Source organism: Chionomys nivalis, chromosome 10, assembly GCF_950005125.1.
Source record: "Chionomys nivalis chromosome 10, mChiNiv1.1, whole genome shotgun sequence".
Lineage (NCBI taxonomy): Eukaryota > Metazoa > Chordata > Mammalia > Rodentia > Cricetidae > Chionomys > Chionomys nivalis.
The window spans coordinates 28,023,265-28,038,970 of NC_080095.1; the positions used below are offsets into that span (position 1 = coordinate 28,023,265).

Below are 15,706 nucleotides of genomic sequence, written 5' to 3' on the forward strand. Positions count from 1 at the left end.
CCCAGGGTGGATATTTACTCATCGGCAGTTTTTTTACACCAGGAAGCTGAGGGCAGAAATGGGCACTAGGAATTCATCATCATCCCATCCTAGCAGGACAGATATGTCAGCCAGCTTTAGTCAGGCTGCCATTCATTGCTCTTGTTTCTTGGCCTCAATGAGTCCTCACTGAACTACTAAAAAGTATGCCTTTAAATTGTTTTCCAAGATTTTTTTAACCTCAAAGTCATTAACAAAAACATCTTAGCCTAACCTTAAGTCATTGTTTAAGGCTTTGTTTTAGCTATGAAACACATCTCTCAACATTAAGATTAAAAAATTTGAGCTAACAGCTTCTGGGACTCAATTGTTTCTCTTAATCGTTGATCCAAACCACAGTCTATACGGCTCCTCAAGAGAAACTAGCTGTGTGACTTTTCCAGTTCCTATTTTCTATCCTCTGCAGCCACTGTTTTATCAGGGGCAAGGATAACACGTTAAACAATACAACTTAGGAGGAAACCATCTTTGTAATCCACAGGTAAAAATGTCCAGTAGAACGGGATATTTCATGAAATAATCACACTACATCAAGGTCCATTCACACCAAACCAGATACCAGAGAAAAATGGCAACGGCAAACATGTAAAGGCACCGCAGTAGCAAGAGACATTCTGGGGCTGAAGCCCCTGGGGGCCTTGCCTATCCTGAGATTCACCCATCAGCGCTTTGCTTCCTAGTGGACCGATCCCCTGAAGTCATCTGCCACCTGCTGCTCCCCCCCTCCCCCGACATGGCCACCAGCAGGATGGAGTCCAAGGCTGATTGCAAGGGGAAAGGGAGAAAGGCAGCTGAGCACTGGCCGTCCTTTCTCCGCTCCCTCTTTAGCGCCACAGCCCATGCATAACCCCTGCCTGGATGCCTTCTCTGCTACAGTGGATTGCGCTCCTCTGAACCATGTACCGAAACAAACCCCTCCCTCCCTCCCTCCCTCCCTTAAGTTGCTCTGGTTAATGTTTGGCTACAGCAAAGAGAGGAGTAACTAACACAGTTATACAAATGTTTGTGTGAACCAAGAGCACTTTTTGTCAGCTTAATGGAAATTTAAATTTTCTTAAAAGCCAGAAATAATAAGGCATGCCAAAGTAAAAAGTAAAGTTTAGATGGGAGGCTGGATTACATCTCAGTGGTATAAGGTATGTTTAGTATGAAACCCTGGATCCATAATCTCTAGTACCTCAAAATGTGAAAAACCAAATTAAGTTTAGAATATTTGTAAGACAGGACCAATATAGAATTGAATGGGTATAGTGGTTTGAAAAGAAAATGGCCTCCAAAGGGAGTCGCGCTCTTAGAAGATGTGGCATTACTGGAGCAGGTGTGGACTTGTTGGAGGAAGTGTGTCACTGTGGAGGGGGCTTTAAGGTCTCATATGTGCTCAAGATAACACTCAGTGTCTCAGTTCGCTTCCTGTTGCCTACCGATCAAGATGTAGGACTCTCAAGCTGCAGCACCAAGTCTGCCTTCATGCCACCAGGATGACAATGGACTGAACCTCCGAACTGTAAGCCGCCCAGTTAAACGCTTTCCTTTACAAGAGCTGCTGAGGTCATGGAGTCTCCACATCAGCAGAAATCCTCACTGAGACAGTGGGAAAGATCAACAACAAAGACCAAAGGCGATTGCAGACAATGTTTGAAAAGGAAGAGCAAACAACTAAACGATCAGAAATCTCTAACAAAGCTTTTGCCTGGTGTTCCTTATTCTACCAACAGGAGTTAGATTCCTCCAGTGGCTCAAACAGAAGCCACCAACTCAGCCTCACTGGGTTCTGTTTATCGATGAAGGACTTTGTGAGCCCTCTATCCTGTTTTCCATCTATCCCTTGAGGACATATGTGTAACTGTGCAGGAGAGGAGCAGGTAGGAAAACAAGATGGTCAGAGAAGAAAATGAGGGGCCTAGAGGGTGGGGAGGACAGAGTAGGGGGCCGGTTATGTGGGTGAAAGTGTGGACTGAAAACAGAGGCAAGGCCTAAAGGGTGTGAGACAGAGAACATGTTCATTTCACAGCCTGTTCCTGGCAGTTCTGGCACCCACCAAGACGCTGCAAACACTCTACAGGGGAATATGCAAAATTAAATAAACTACAACATAATATGGTAGGTGCTGTAGTTATGGAGTGAACACATGTCAGAGAACTCAGGTGGAGGGGAAAGAGGTAAGGCGGAAAACATGGGAAATGAGAAGGAAGTCTGAGGAAGGGGAGATTTGTCTGGATCTCTTAAACAACAAGGGTTCAGGAACTATATTCAACATCATCTCACACCCATTCACTGAATAGATTCTTCACAAATGCCTTCCAGATGACCAACAATCCTCTCAGAAAAACATGAAATAACTGAACCCCGCATGTAAGTATCTCTAGAATAAAAGTGGTCAGAATCAAAATGAAGCTGCTTATGTCGAGGTGTAATGAAAAATCAGGCAGAGTGGGGTGATCTCATGAGTACATATACCTCTTAACAAGAACAGCCAGAAAACACTGCCAGATGTACAGCCTCAAACAACGACCACTAAAATCTTATTCAGAAAATCTATCCCCCAAACTGTCCATTCAACTTTAAACTTCTTCCACAGTCTCAGTGGTTCAGTGGTTTCGGATTGTCACCATCTTTGAATGCCCTTGTTATTAATCCTGTGGCTGAGGATTACCATTTCAAAGTAACTTATGTAACATTCCTCATTTTGCCTTTAGCCTGTCCGTGATTTCAATGTCACATGTGCTCCCCACTGCAATAGCCCTTGTTTATTCACTAATAAATACTATATTTCTCTGAAGGGTCCTTTCTTTGTATGTTTGTTTTGATGCGTGTTTTATAGAAACATGAGCTAATATTTTTGGTCGTTAACCACATATTAGTGAAAACCTTCACATAGCTCCTTGGCATACTGGTATAGTACCATTTTCACTACGAGTGAGATCAAGTTATGGAGGCAGTGTTTAAGCCTACACGCCCTGAGCTGAGAGCATTCCCTATGCTAAGGATATGAGATGATATCAAGAGAGGAAAACTGACCACCACAAGATACAGACAAAGGGAAGGCATGTGTCATTTGAAGGCCCATCAGGAGCACAACCATGAGAAAAAAGAATTTTTCATTTCAATTAAACATTTTAATTTAAGGCTAAATTTTAATTTAAAATTATTTTAATTTAAAGTTAGGGCAATACTCTAATTAGAAAACACTGCAGCCTTTAACTTGGAGTCTGTCTAAATTATATTTTTGTGTGATTAAATTCATTCCTCTATATATTTTGGAAATCAGCCCTCTGTCAGATACGATATTGACAAAGATCTTTTCCCATTCTGTAGGCTGTCATTTTGTCCTATTGATGGTGTCCTTTGCCCTACAGAAGATTTTTAGTCTCCTGGGGTCACATTTATTGTCAAACTTGGTACCTGAGCTATTGAGGTGTTCTGTTCAGGAAGCTGTCTCTTATGCCAATGTGTTCAAGGCTATTTCCCACTTTTCCTTCTATCAGGTTCAGTGTATATGGATTTATGTTGAGGACTTTGATCCACTTGGACTTGAGTTTTTGTGCATGATGATAGATATAGATCTACTTGTATTTTTCTACATGCTGACATCCAGTTAAAACAGCACCATTTGAAGAAGTTTTTTTCCCATTGTATAATTTTGGCTTCTTTGCCAAATATCAGGTCAAGAAACTAGAAATCAAAAACCAAATAACCCAATTTAAAAATGGGGTACAGTTCTAAACAGAGAATTCTCAACAGAGGAATCTCAAATGGTCAAGAAACACTTAAACAAATGCTCGACATCCTTAGCACCCAGGGAAATGCAAATAAAAATGACGCTAAGATTCTATCTTACACCTGTCAGAATGGGTAAGATCAAAAACACAAGTGACAGTTCATGCTGGAGAGTTCATGCTGGTGAGTTCAAACTTGCACAGATGCTTTGGAAATCAGTATGGTGGTTTCTCAGAAAACTGGGAATCAATCTACCTCAAGATCCAGCTATACCACTCTTGGGCATATACCCAAAAGATGCTCAATCATACCACAAAGACACTTTCTCAACTATGTTCATAACAGCTTTATTAGCAATAGCCAGAGCCCAGAAACAACCTAGATGCCCCTTAACCAAAGAATGGATAGGAAAATATGGTACATTTACACGATGGAGTATTACTCAGCTGTTAAAAACAATGGCATCATAAAATTTGAAGGCAAATGAACAGAACTTGGAAAAAATCATCCTGAGGGAGGCAATCCAGACCCAGAAAGACCAACAGTATTGATGCCTAGCCCAACTGTCATCAGAGAGGCTTCATCAGCAGCTGATGGAAACAGATGTAGAGACCTAAAGCCAAATATTAGGCCCAGCTCAAGGAATCCTGCTAAAGAGACAGGGAAGGATTGTACAAACCAGAGGGGTCAAGGTATTCACAAGAAAACCCACAGAAAGAACTAACATGGGCTCAAAGGAGCTCACAGAGACTGAACTAATAACCAGGGAGTCTGCATGGGACTGACCCAGGCGCTCTGCGTATATGTGACAGTTGTGTAGCTTGTTCTAGAGAGACTCCTAACAGTGGGAGAAGGGCTGTCTTTGACTCTTTGATGGATTTTGGGACTCTATTCCTCATATTGCCTTGCCCAGCTGTAATATAAGGGGAGGCACTTAGTTTTACTGCAACTTAATATGTTGTGTTTTGTTGATATCTATGGAAGGCCTGCTCTTTTCTGAATAGAAATGGAGGAGAAGAAGAACTGGGGTGGGTAGAGAGGAAGCAGAGGTTGGGAGGAGAGGAGGGAGGAGAAAGCCTACAAGACTATACAGGGAATGCACAACTGATGGACCAATAGACAGACCCACAGGAAGTGTATACTCCACATCCACATGAAATAACTCATCTTGCAGAGCTGCAAGAACACTTGTCTTGGAAAAGTCACTGTCATATCTGTGGAAACTGTGAAGCCATGATTCTTCCATTCAAAATGGGATTCATTCCAAAACACCTCAGTAGTGTGACTTCTGCAGGGAAACAGAATGACCTTGCTCCATTCCCCCACACCATGAGGCCTTAGAGCAACAACAGGCAAATTTGTTCTTTGTTCCAACAGGCAAATTTACAGAGTCAATCCCACAAAATTACCTGCTAACAGACCACATAGAAATTTCTATAGAAGACAGGCACTGAGCAGGAAGGCAGCATGCCCCACCTTTGCTAACAAACAAATCTGGACGTGCCCCAAGCTCGTTATCACCAAAGAGATTAGATGAGGAGACTGGGTGAATCCAGGATTCAGAGATGGTTTGTAACTTTATCTATTGGTTTGGAATGTCAGGTACTTCCCCTTGGATGCTGGCTCTTCCCTGGGTCAGGTCACCTGTTCCAGAGTACAGCTTTGTCAGGTTCTACCTGCCCTTTTTGTGATTTTGATATGCATATTATCATTGTTCTTGCCTATGGAATTTTCCAACTATGTCTGTAAAAGCTAGAAACCTCGTGGAGATCAGCTCTTACTCTTATTCTTCTCCAGCAGTATGCCTCTGTGACAGATTAAAGTGATGGTCAACTTGACAGAAGCACCTAGGAGACACATTTTCTGGACGAGTCTATGAGGTATTTCCAGATTAAGTAAATTAAAAGGTAGGAAGACCCATCCAAAATACTGTTGGCACCGCTCCACAGGCTGGGGTCCTGAGCTGAATACAAAGAAAGAAGTGGGTTGACAAATGAGCATTTACTACTTTCAGCTTTCTCAGTAAGAAGCAATGTGATTCGCTAGCCTCCTGCTCCAGCCACCATGCACTCCCCACCGCAGTGGACTGTATCTCCTAAGACTGTAAGCCAAGAAAAACACTTCCTCCATTAAATGGCTTCTTGTCAGGTATTTTGGTCACAGCAACTAGTAAAGTACCTAGCACAGTCTCTTTCCTTCCTCCCTAGGGGATGTTTCTCTTACGCTGTTGTTATTCCTTCAGGGAACTGAATCTCCAGATATTTCAAAACACAACTTCCTAATTATCACCAACACTTACTCCAGATCTAAAACTGCAGCACTGTCATTCAGAATTTAGTCATAGCAGCAAGGAGAAGCCTGTAAGGAAACAAAGATGGGTGGGTTTCAAAAGGCTAGGAGGTCAAGTGACCAAGCCATGTGGCAATGCAATCTGTATAAGCTGGGAGGACAGAAACCCAGGCAACCAAGTGTCTGGCACATACAGATGAAACCAAAGGATGAAGCCTCCATGGCCCCAAAGAGGAAATAAATTAGGTAATTGGACAGAAAGACAAACTGGGGTGGGGATGGGAGTGAGGATTGTACCATCAAATCATTGCACTACTCACTCACCGAAGACAACTTGTTTCCTATCTTTCATCTTCCAATCATTTGCCTTCCTCTTTGTAACATCTGTTTGTGTAAGGGGAGACTCAGGGCAGGAGAGGAGAAAGTGAACACTCCAAATATTCCTGCCTTCAGAAAGCTACCCCATTCAAGAACAGAGTGTCTTCTTTTAAACCCCACTGCCTATCTGAGTTCCATGCTGTAGGGAATGTGTCATTACAGAGGGACTCCACATTCAGCACTGTCTTGAAGGCCATTTATCTGACACATGGAACACAAAGAACAGTAATCAGATTAGGCCACTAATCAGGACGATCAACAGGAGCCTGGGAAGCCAGCCCTCCCTCTAGGTCACACTGCTCTGCCAGGGTGGCTTTGTGTCTCCTCCTTTCACATCTAATCACTTCTTGCCACACTTTTAGTCACAATTAAAACAAAAGACAGGGCTCCTCACTGTAATTGGTCATCTTTTTTTTTCTAATGAAAGAAAACTATGGTAAATGAACCCACTATCTCTCTGGCTTTACTCTTAGGAGACCCATATCCTCCAAGCTTAGGGATCCTGGCTCTGCCTCTCACTGTTAATCATACTGTTTCAGGGGAAAGAACTCGCAAGCCATGCTCTCCAAGAATGTTTCTCCATTACCAAAACCACATATCTTATATTCACCCCACTCTTGGCCCTTCCGTAGCCAAATAAAACAAGAAACACGTTGTTCCTGGTCTGGATGCTTCTGTGGGAAGCCCAACTGCCCTGACTTACCCTAACTTTGGCTAGAATTAAAAATAAATAAAATCTGATGTCCTACTAAAAATGCAAGGCACTAAGGATTCTTGATGGTACTATTTCACAGGTATCCCATGTGAAATAAAAGCAGATGAGAGGAAGCAACTCAATGATGGGGCATTTGCCTGGCATGCACAAGGTTCTAGGCTCAATTCCTAGTCCTGTGAGAGGAAAAAATGAGTCAGATGACATAGAGAGAGGCTTCATCCAATAGGTCCACATATGAAGATATATGTTATCTTTTGATACTCCCTGGCCCAGCTTACACGAGTAAGAAATATCAAATCACTTTACCAAAGCTCCTTCATCTATATGGAATAAAAATAAAGAAATCCAAGTTGAAAAAAAAAATACTTTTGAAAACAAAAGTTCTTACCTGTATTTGAGGAGAGAGAAAAACAGGGGCCAAAATGAACCCACTGGCGTAGAAAAGAAGCATTTTCATTTTTTTGTCCCACTATGTGTCTGGGAACTGCTCCAAAGAAACTCGTTCACACTAAAATCAGTTTGATAGCTCAAGAATGGCAATTAAAATAAACCGAAAGGATTCTGAAAGGAGGAAGTTCAGGAAATGCTAGTGTTTCATCAGGTTGACACGAGCTAGCATTATTTAAGAAGAGGGAACCACGAGAGAGAGAGAGAGAGACAGAGAGAAAGAGAGACAGAGAGAGAGACAGAGACAGAGAGAGAAGAGAGACACAGAAAGAGAGAGAGAGAGAGACAGAGAGAGAGACAGAGAGACAGAGAGAGAGAGCAAGAGAGACAGACAGAGAGAGACAGAGAGAGAGACAGAGAAAGAGAGACAGAGACAGAGAGACAGAGAGAAAAAGAGAGCACAAGGTGTGGCTTGTGGGCAAACCTCTGGGTCATTTTTTTCCTTTGGGGGGTGGTGAGAATTAATGACTGATAATTAATGATTGACCCAGATCACTGTGAGCATTGCTAACTCTAGGGGGTCTAAGAAAGTAGGCTGGAAAAGCCATGAGGAATAGCATCCAGTAAACAGCGATCTCCATGCTCTCTGCTTCAGTTCCTGCCTGGAGTTCCTGCCCTGGCTTCCCTTCATGATGGACTACACGTGTGAGCCAAATAGACCCTTCCCTCCCCAGTTTGCTTTTGGTCACAGTGCTTTATCACAGCAATGGAATCCCTAAGACATATTTACCCAAACTGAGTATAACTCCTGCTCATATCAACAAATTACAAAGGACAACTCTTCTGTGGTATAAATTATGTTTCACATTATGAAGTCTTATCACAAATCCACAAAAAATAGACTGACGTAATAAGCTAAAACCTAATAAGATCTCTATCCATGATGATCCGAGCCATGCTAATCAATCACCCAGCGGCACCTACAGCAGCATTCCCAGTGGGATCCCATGTCTGTTTTCTTCATCATCATCATCACCATCACTGAAACCACACGTTCACAAAACAATCTCAGACTGGGGGTAAGACATAATGAGATCAATACAAGAGACCACACTAAGACCCATTTATCTTCTTTCGCTGAAAATATGAGACTGTAAACAAAGCACTTACTTTGTTTTCTCATTTTTCCTGGAAAAAAAATCTTTCCTGTGGCTGTCGGTTTTCCCAAACAGTATCTTCGTCAAACAATGGAGGAAATTTGTCCTCCTGTTTCCCTCCAGTCAAATAAGTTTTATTATTTGGCTAAATCAGAATCAGAACTTTTTACCTCAGGACTAATCAGAGCTTTTAATCCAACCACATAGATGTGTCAAAATCCTACACCAGCTAAAATCTTGGAAGTAGAGAGAAGGCATGTGAGAAAAACTATACTGGGAAAAGTTCAGAAGTAGTTTTGAAAAGTTTAGTGGCAACCTAAAGGGCTTGTTTTGCTAGCTTTGTTCTTTTGGACACACTTCTGTGTCCTGGATCATGTGATGGGGAAAAATAATTCCAAGCCCTAAAGTAGCTGAGGATTAAATGAGATAGAACAATAAAATTCTCAGAACCAAATCTGTTGTTTTTGTTACCTTCTTTACAAGGTTATTTTAAGTATTAGAAAATTATTTACTTTATAGAACTTATGCTTGGGAACTCATAAGTAGTCTATAGATGGTCACTGAAATGAACACAAAGAGTCCTGACATAATCTAGCACAAATAAAATTTCAGCTCACAGGTGTAGTACTGAATGTCACTATGATCTCAAGCTCATAGGGCCTTACCCATTAATAAGAACACTTTTGCTAACAATATCTACTCCAAATAATAAGAAGTACATTTGCCCTAAGGACAAAAAAAAATCAGTACTCAAGTAAGTTTCTAAATAAGTAAATTTCTAAGCAAATAAAATTTGGCAAAAATCAGTTTTATTTTCTTCTGAACTATTCAGGGCCTTTTGGGCACATCTGAAATCTCTAAGAAGGGCGTGTCTATCTTTCACTGGCATTAATGAGGAAACTTCCAGCCAGCAGCTCTTGGGACTCCTGTTTGTGGAAACCACCCCAACTCAATGGAAACAACACTCAAAGTTCTTGAGACTCTTTGTGCCCAGAACAATGTCTGATACATCAAAACTTCTTAACAAACTTCCCTCGTAACAACGGTAACAAGATCTTATGTTATCTTATTGTTTCAAACTTTTGCCGGAAATGTCTTTTGCAGCATTCGTAGGACTAACGGGCCAAGAGACACTCTTGGAAAAATACTTGGTTACAGACGCACAGTCCTTTAATGAGGTGAGTACCAAGTCCAGAAGCTCGCTTAGCATCACCACTGTTGGGCAGGCCGGATGCAATCACTAGTTACTTCCATCCATTTGCTCAGAGAGTAACAGAGCCCAGAAACAGCCTTCACACTCGGATCCCTGCTTTTCTAATGCCCCACCTTTCCCTAACAATGCCCCAAGGCAATGCCACGAGAGGAAAAGCAGGGGAATCAGAACTGTATAGATGCACTCCACATGTACTTGAAGCACTGCCAAACTGCCACCATTCTACTATTAACCTCCCATTTTTCTTCCTCTTCCAGGAGCCATTTGCTCAATGGCGTTGTACCTCTCCCGTTCATTATTACCTTTTCCGTTTAGTACACACATTACTACATTGTTTCTTTCTTTCTAAAAGCAGGTTCTTACCTGCCAGGCCAGCCTTGAACTCTCTACTTAGGGAAGGATTACTTTGAACTACTGATACTCTTGCCTCTACCTCCCAAGAACGGGGAATACAGAAGTGCACTCTCACGCTGGACTGTTAAATTTCCCTTTAATCAACACTTTTCTCTTAGAGGGATTCTATTTTTCCCTCCTACAAGTATAGTTTCTCCTGCCCAGGTAGTTTCTTTAGAAATAAATATATCCTGTATCCTGTCTCAAGTTGAACTCATGACTCAGAAACAAAAGCTCCTTGACAATTGAACATTGAGGCAGGAAGATCGCACGCTTCATCTGTACCAAAAGATAGCTGTGTTTAAAGGGGGCAGCGTCTCAGATCTTTGATCACATACGTCTTTCCTTTTTAGAAATCAACGAAGTCAAGGGTCTGACCAGTGAATGACCAATGAATTATCAGAGCTCCTCACAAACTTAACAGAGTCCCTTTAAATGTAACTCTGGAAAGGGGGTGCTGTGGTTTACAGCAGGAGCTGTCAAGGCACAGAACTCAGGGTCCCCGGATATGTAAAGGCCAGGGACCCGCCATCCAGGACTCCAAAGAGTCTTGCTTCGGGTGCCTCTGCGGACCACACAGGTAACTTCGCTTAGTGCCCTCCTCCCAGGGCTACCCCAGGGGACACAGGGATCCCCCAGGGCCCATGGCCATAGCAAGAGAATTCACCGACTGCCTGGGGTCAGCAGGTACCTGGTCATAAGGGGATTTCTCCAGCATCTGCGTGCATAGATCGGCGCAGAGCTGGAACTTCCTGCGCCTAAAATAGCTCCAGGCCCGGAGCAGAGGCTCCATCTCCGAACCCATGGTGGCCCCGACAACGCTCCAGTGCCCGGGGTCCGGGGCCCAGGGCCCTGAGTAGGGAGGGCGGGGTCCAGGAGCTGCGAGCGGGAGGATTCGGGCTCTGCCTGGCAACGCGCAGCGGCGGTGGGGCCTGGCGTGAAAGGTGTCCACAGCGCGCCTGAAAACAGGGGAAAGAAAAGCCGCCGTGAGCCGACCTCATCCAGAGAGTTTACGCAGAATTGGCTGAAAAAAATTATGTGGTCTTTTAAAGACAACAGCTTTCATTAATTTTTAAAAGCCACCACTCCTTCAAACAAAACAAAACAAAAACAGGAAGTGACTTAGACAGCTTGTCTGGGGGCCTCCGTGCATACAAGAGATGCAGTTGCCTAGCAACCGCCCCGCTGCTTCCCCAGTAAATGCAAAAACTACCTAAATTGACCCGGGTTGTGCCCCTTACTTCACTCATTCCTACTGCGCTCATATTTCTGACTCTAGAAACATAAATGCGGAAACAGCTTCTCCTCTACCCTAAAAAAAAAAAAAAAGCAAAAAACAAAAGAAAAAAACAAAACAAAATACCTCTCGTAGTTTTCCGTCTAACCCCGCCTCAGTGTTGAAATTGTAGGGGATCTGAGAGATTGCTTGGTCCAATCCATTCATTTTAGAGATGAGAAACTGAGATAGACTCCAAAAAGAGAAATTAATTGCCTAAAGTTGCCCGGAATTAGGGAGCTGTATGACGTCAGGATGTTGATTTTGAATTCTAAATCTACGGATTAATGGCATTTTATCCAAAGTAGATAATTATGGAAAAAGGAATTTGATTTTTTCGATTTTGTTTGATTTCTTTTGGTATCAGGGTCTTGCTATGTATCTTTGGCTAGCCCCCAGTTCAGCCTCCCCCGTGCTGAGGTAACAGACATTTGACACACATTACAGCAAAAGAACTTTTGAAACACCATCTTCGGGCACATGTGTCATCTGCCACACGTTTTTGTGTGCACAATATTTTTCCCCCTGCTGAAGACCGAGTCCAGGTTTTTGGCATGTGCTAGGTAAAGAGTCTATCATTGAAATCCTTGAGCTAACTCACCAGACCCAGAACGATTTCTTCGGGAGCTGTGTCCTTTCCTCTACAGATTTACAGAGATGGCAAATATTTCGTGGTAAAGCCAGTTAAACAGAAATGTGGCAAGAAGTCTGGGGGTGGCTTCTTAGATCATCCTCTTGCCCCCTTCGTACCATGATGGAAGATGGAAGCGAAAAACCTCCATAGTCAGCGTTTTCTGATAGTGTCCAAATTTCCTTTTGGAGATAACAATCAATAAAGACGAATATTTTGCAGTTTTCTCAACACTAGAGAATGACGGTGCAGACATTATATTTAAACCAAGTAGCTTTTGCAGATATCAAACTGAAGTATAAATTTCAAAACTAAGGGATGGATAGTGAATATTTCTTTTTTTTCTTTTCTAAACAATCCTTCTAGAACTTTTTGCATCTTGAAAGTGAATAATGATAAAACTTGTTTTTACAGTGATGTTTAACACTAGTCCATTTGTGTTTCGCTGGGGGTAACTCTAGAGATGTAATTTGTGAAAAGGTCCCAGTAAGGCAGTCCATGTGAAGGTCAAGCATGTGTTGGCAACTGACAGATTCAGCAGTTCACAAGGGCCTTTTATTTTCTGATACAGCGTAAGAAGATTCCTATGGAAAACTGACTATAAAATGAGCAGTTTTGTCTCAACTTTTAGACTGTTGTGGTTAAAGGTATGGACCGTTACAGTACATACATATATATTTTAATTTTTTAATGTTCTTTTATTTATGTGTATGAGTGCCTTGCTCACATGTTTGTCTGTCCACCGTATTTGTGACTAGTGCCTGCGGAGGCCAGAAAAGGATGCCTGGTTCCTGGAACTGGAGTTATTAAGTGTTGTGAACTGTCGTGTGGGTGTTGGGATTTGAACCTGGGTTCTCTACAGTAACAAGTGCTCCTAACCTCTGAGCCATTTCCATCCCTATACACATTATTTTTTATTTCAGAATAATTTGAGACTTGCATTTTAAAACATTGTGCAGATAGCACTAAGTCCAATCAATATATTCCTACTTCGTTCTTCCCATTGCCAATATCTTACATTGCCAGGGTATGCTTGTCACAACCAAGGAGCTAACAATGATACATTATTAACCTAAGGCCATACTTATTATATGTATTTCAGTAATTTTCTGCCAATATCACTGGCATTCCAAGTATTCAGCAATTTTTAAACATAGATTCTCCTTCAAATAGTATCAAACTACAAATGAGGAAGCCCTACAAAACTGATCCCTTCCCTGAAACTAAAAATCTTCTCAATTTCTACGTAGGAGCTATATTACATTAACCTCAAATTGTTGACCATCTGCCAAGATTCATTTCCCTCCCGCAGCCCTCCAGTGAATAACCACCTGGAAATTGACTTAAAAAACAAAAAGCACAATTAATAACCATCTCCTTTGGTTCTAAATTTGCTTTCTTAACTCTGAATTTCACAGGCAATTACACGTTAACTAAGTTGATTCAACTAGGTGTTCTTAGGAATATTTATGGCGTCTTTCTGATTCAAACCACATCCAGTAGTCTGAACAGCTCTAAATTGAGTACATAAAGAGAGTGAGTTCATTCAATTGCTTTTTCTAGCAGCCTTCTTGTATTTAGCAAACCATATTCTAAAGTCTGAAATTGAACTAATTTTCAACAATGAAAGTCAGATTAGAACATTGTTGGTATAAGTTCTGTTTGTGGAACAACCAGCCCCTGGCCCATATTATCCCAATGGGAGTTAATACGAGCTGAAAGAGCACCCTTTTCTGTTTAGTGCCAAGGAATCATAGCATAATCCTTCAACGTGATTTTAAATAAAAAGTAGTTTCTTTAAATAACATCTTCTATGTGTGACATACATATGGAATCATAGCATAAATACTTGAAATGCAAAATATAAGTGCTTTTAAAAGTTCAGTAATGTCTTACATCTTTACTTTTGGTCCACAAAGACTCATGGCATGTGTGAGGGAAGAGGGATGAAGAAGAAGGTATCTTTGATTAGGCTAGAGCATTGGTCTTTAAAAAACAAGGTCCAAAATGCTTTACCACCACAAACCCAAACTTCCTCCCTGCACTTTGAAAATGCCCAGGTTCTAGCTGTGAACTGTCTCTCTGGGTGTATGCCACCCCTTACTTCCATGACTCCAGTCTCCGTGCTGCGCCTTGATGGGCTGAGCAAGAGCATTTAACAGCTGTGATGGCCACGGTTTTATCCAGGCATCCTCCTGCCTCACTGTAGAAAGTTCCCCCCATTGAAATGTCACGTCATTGATCAGGTCCCTTTTCAAGCCATCAACATTTCATTTCTGTGCCATGTTTTTCTCCAAGTCCCCTATCACTAAAGATTCTTTCCACTACCAAACCTTTTCTTTTGAAACGGGATCATATATAGCTCAAGCTGGATCTGAGCTATGGAGCCAAGGTTCGTCCTGAAGCTCCTGATTTTTTGCCTTCATCTCCTAAGTGTTGGGATTACAGGCACGTACTAATGTGCCCACCTTTCTTTTTTTACCAAACTTTTAGGTTTCTTTAAGCCTTTTCAATACTTGATCCTTACCACGGGTTTCTTTGTTCTTTCCTACAGAGTTCAGTTATACTAAGAATACTGCTAACTTGGTTTACGGAGAATCTCATCCTTATACTTGACTACCTCTATATCTGATCTATTCTTCATTTTCCATCATCTCCCGTGTAGTCTGCTCATCCTACTCTACCTTCATCAGAAAGTCTATTAAGTGAATTTAACAATAATTCTTCCCAATTCCAATCTCATCTCAGAGATTTTTCTGTTCATGGCTGTGCTGGTTAGTTTTCGTCATCTGGACATAAACTAGAGCCATTTGGGAAAAGAGAATCCTTAATTGAGCATATGTCTGCATCATATTGCCTATTGGCAATTCTGCAGGGGTATTTTCTTGATTAATGACTGATGTGGACGGCCTAGCACACTGTGGCTGGGACCACCCCTGGGTAGGTTGTCTTGGGTGCTATAAGAAAGCTGGTTGAGCAAGCCATGAAGAGCAAGCTAGTAAGCAGCATTTTCCCATGGTCTTTGTTTAGTTCCTTCCCATAGGTTCTTGCCTTGAGTTCCTGCCTTAGGTTAAATCAATAGACTGTGACTTGAAATCTATAAGCCAAATAAACCCTTTTCTTGTAGTTACTTTTGGTCATGGTCTTTATCACAGCAATAGAAAGTAAGATAGGACAGCAGTCCTCTATCCTCAACATCTCAACCTTTTCCTTGGCACTAAATCTTCATCTTTTTCTTCGTATTTGAAGTGGACATTAGGTCCTTTCTCCCTTACTGAAATAGTATCTGGATGGAAACATTGGCTTCTGGCTTTCTTTCGTGTTACCTGTTATATTTTATATGTAGTTTTGAACATAATTGCCATGCATTTATATCCATCCAGTCTTCTCCCCAGAATATAAACATCAAGAATAGAGACTTTAGTTCAAGGCCAGCCTGGTCTACAAGAGCTGGTTCCGGGACGGGCACCAAAGCTACAGAGAAACCCTGTCTCGAAAAACAAAAAAAAAA

The 15,706-nt window shown here is 41.9% G+C and overlaps 1 protein-coding gene across 2 annotated transcripts in view; it reads right to left on the minus strand.

Moving 5' to 3' along the window:
* Ttc8 (tetratricopeptide repeat domain 8) overlaps nt 1-11,193 on the minus strand; it is a 55,883-nt gene extending 44,690 nt beyond the window's left edge. For both annotated transcript variants that reach the window (XM_057782448.1, XM_057782447.1), the window contains exon 1: nt 10,980-11,193. In XM_057782448.1, coding sequence (XP_057638431.1) covers nt 10,980-11,093 — 114 coding nt within the window. In that variant the 5' untranslated portion in view covers nt 11,094-11,193. The remainder of the gene's footprint in view (nt 1-10,979) is intronic.
* Between the last annotated feature and the right edge of the window lie 4,513 nt (nt 11,194-15,706).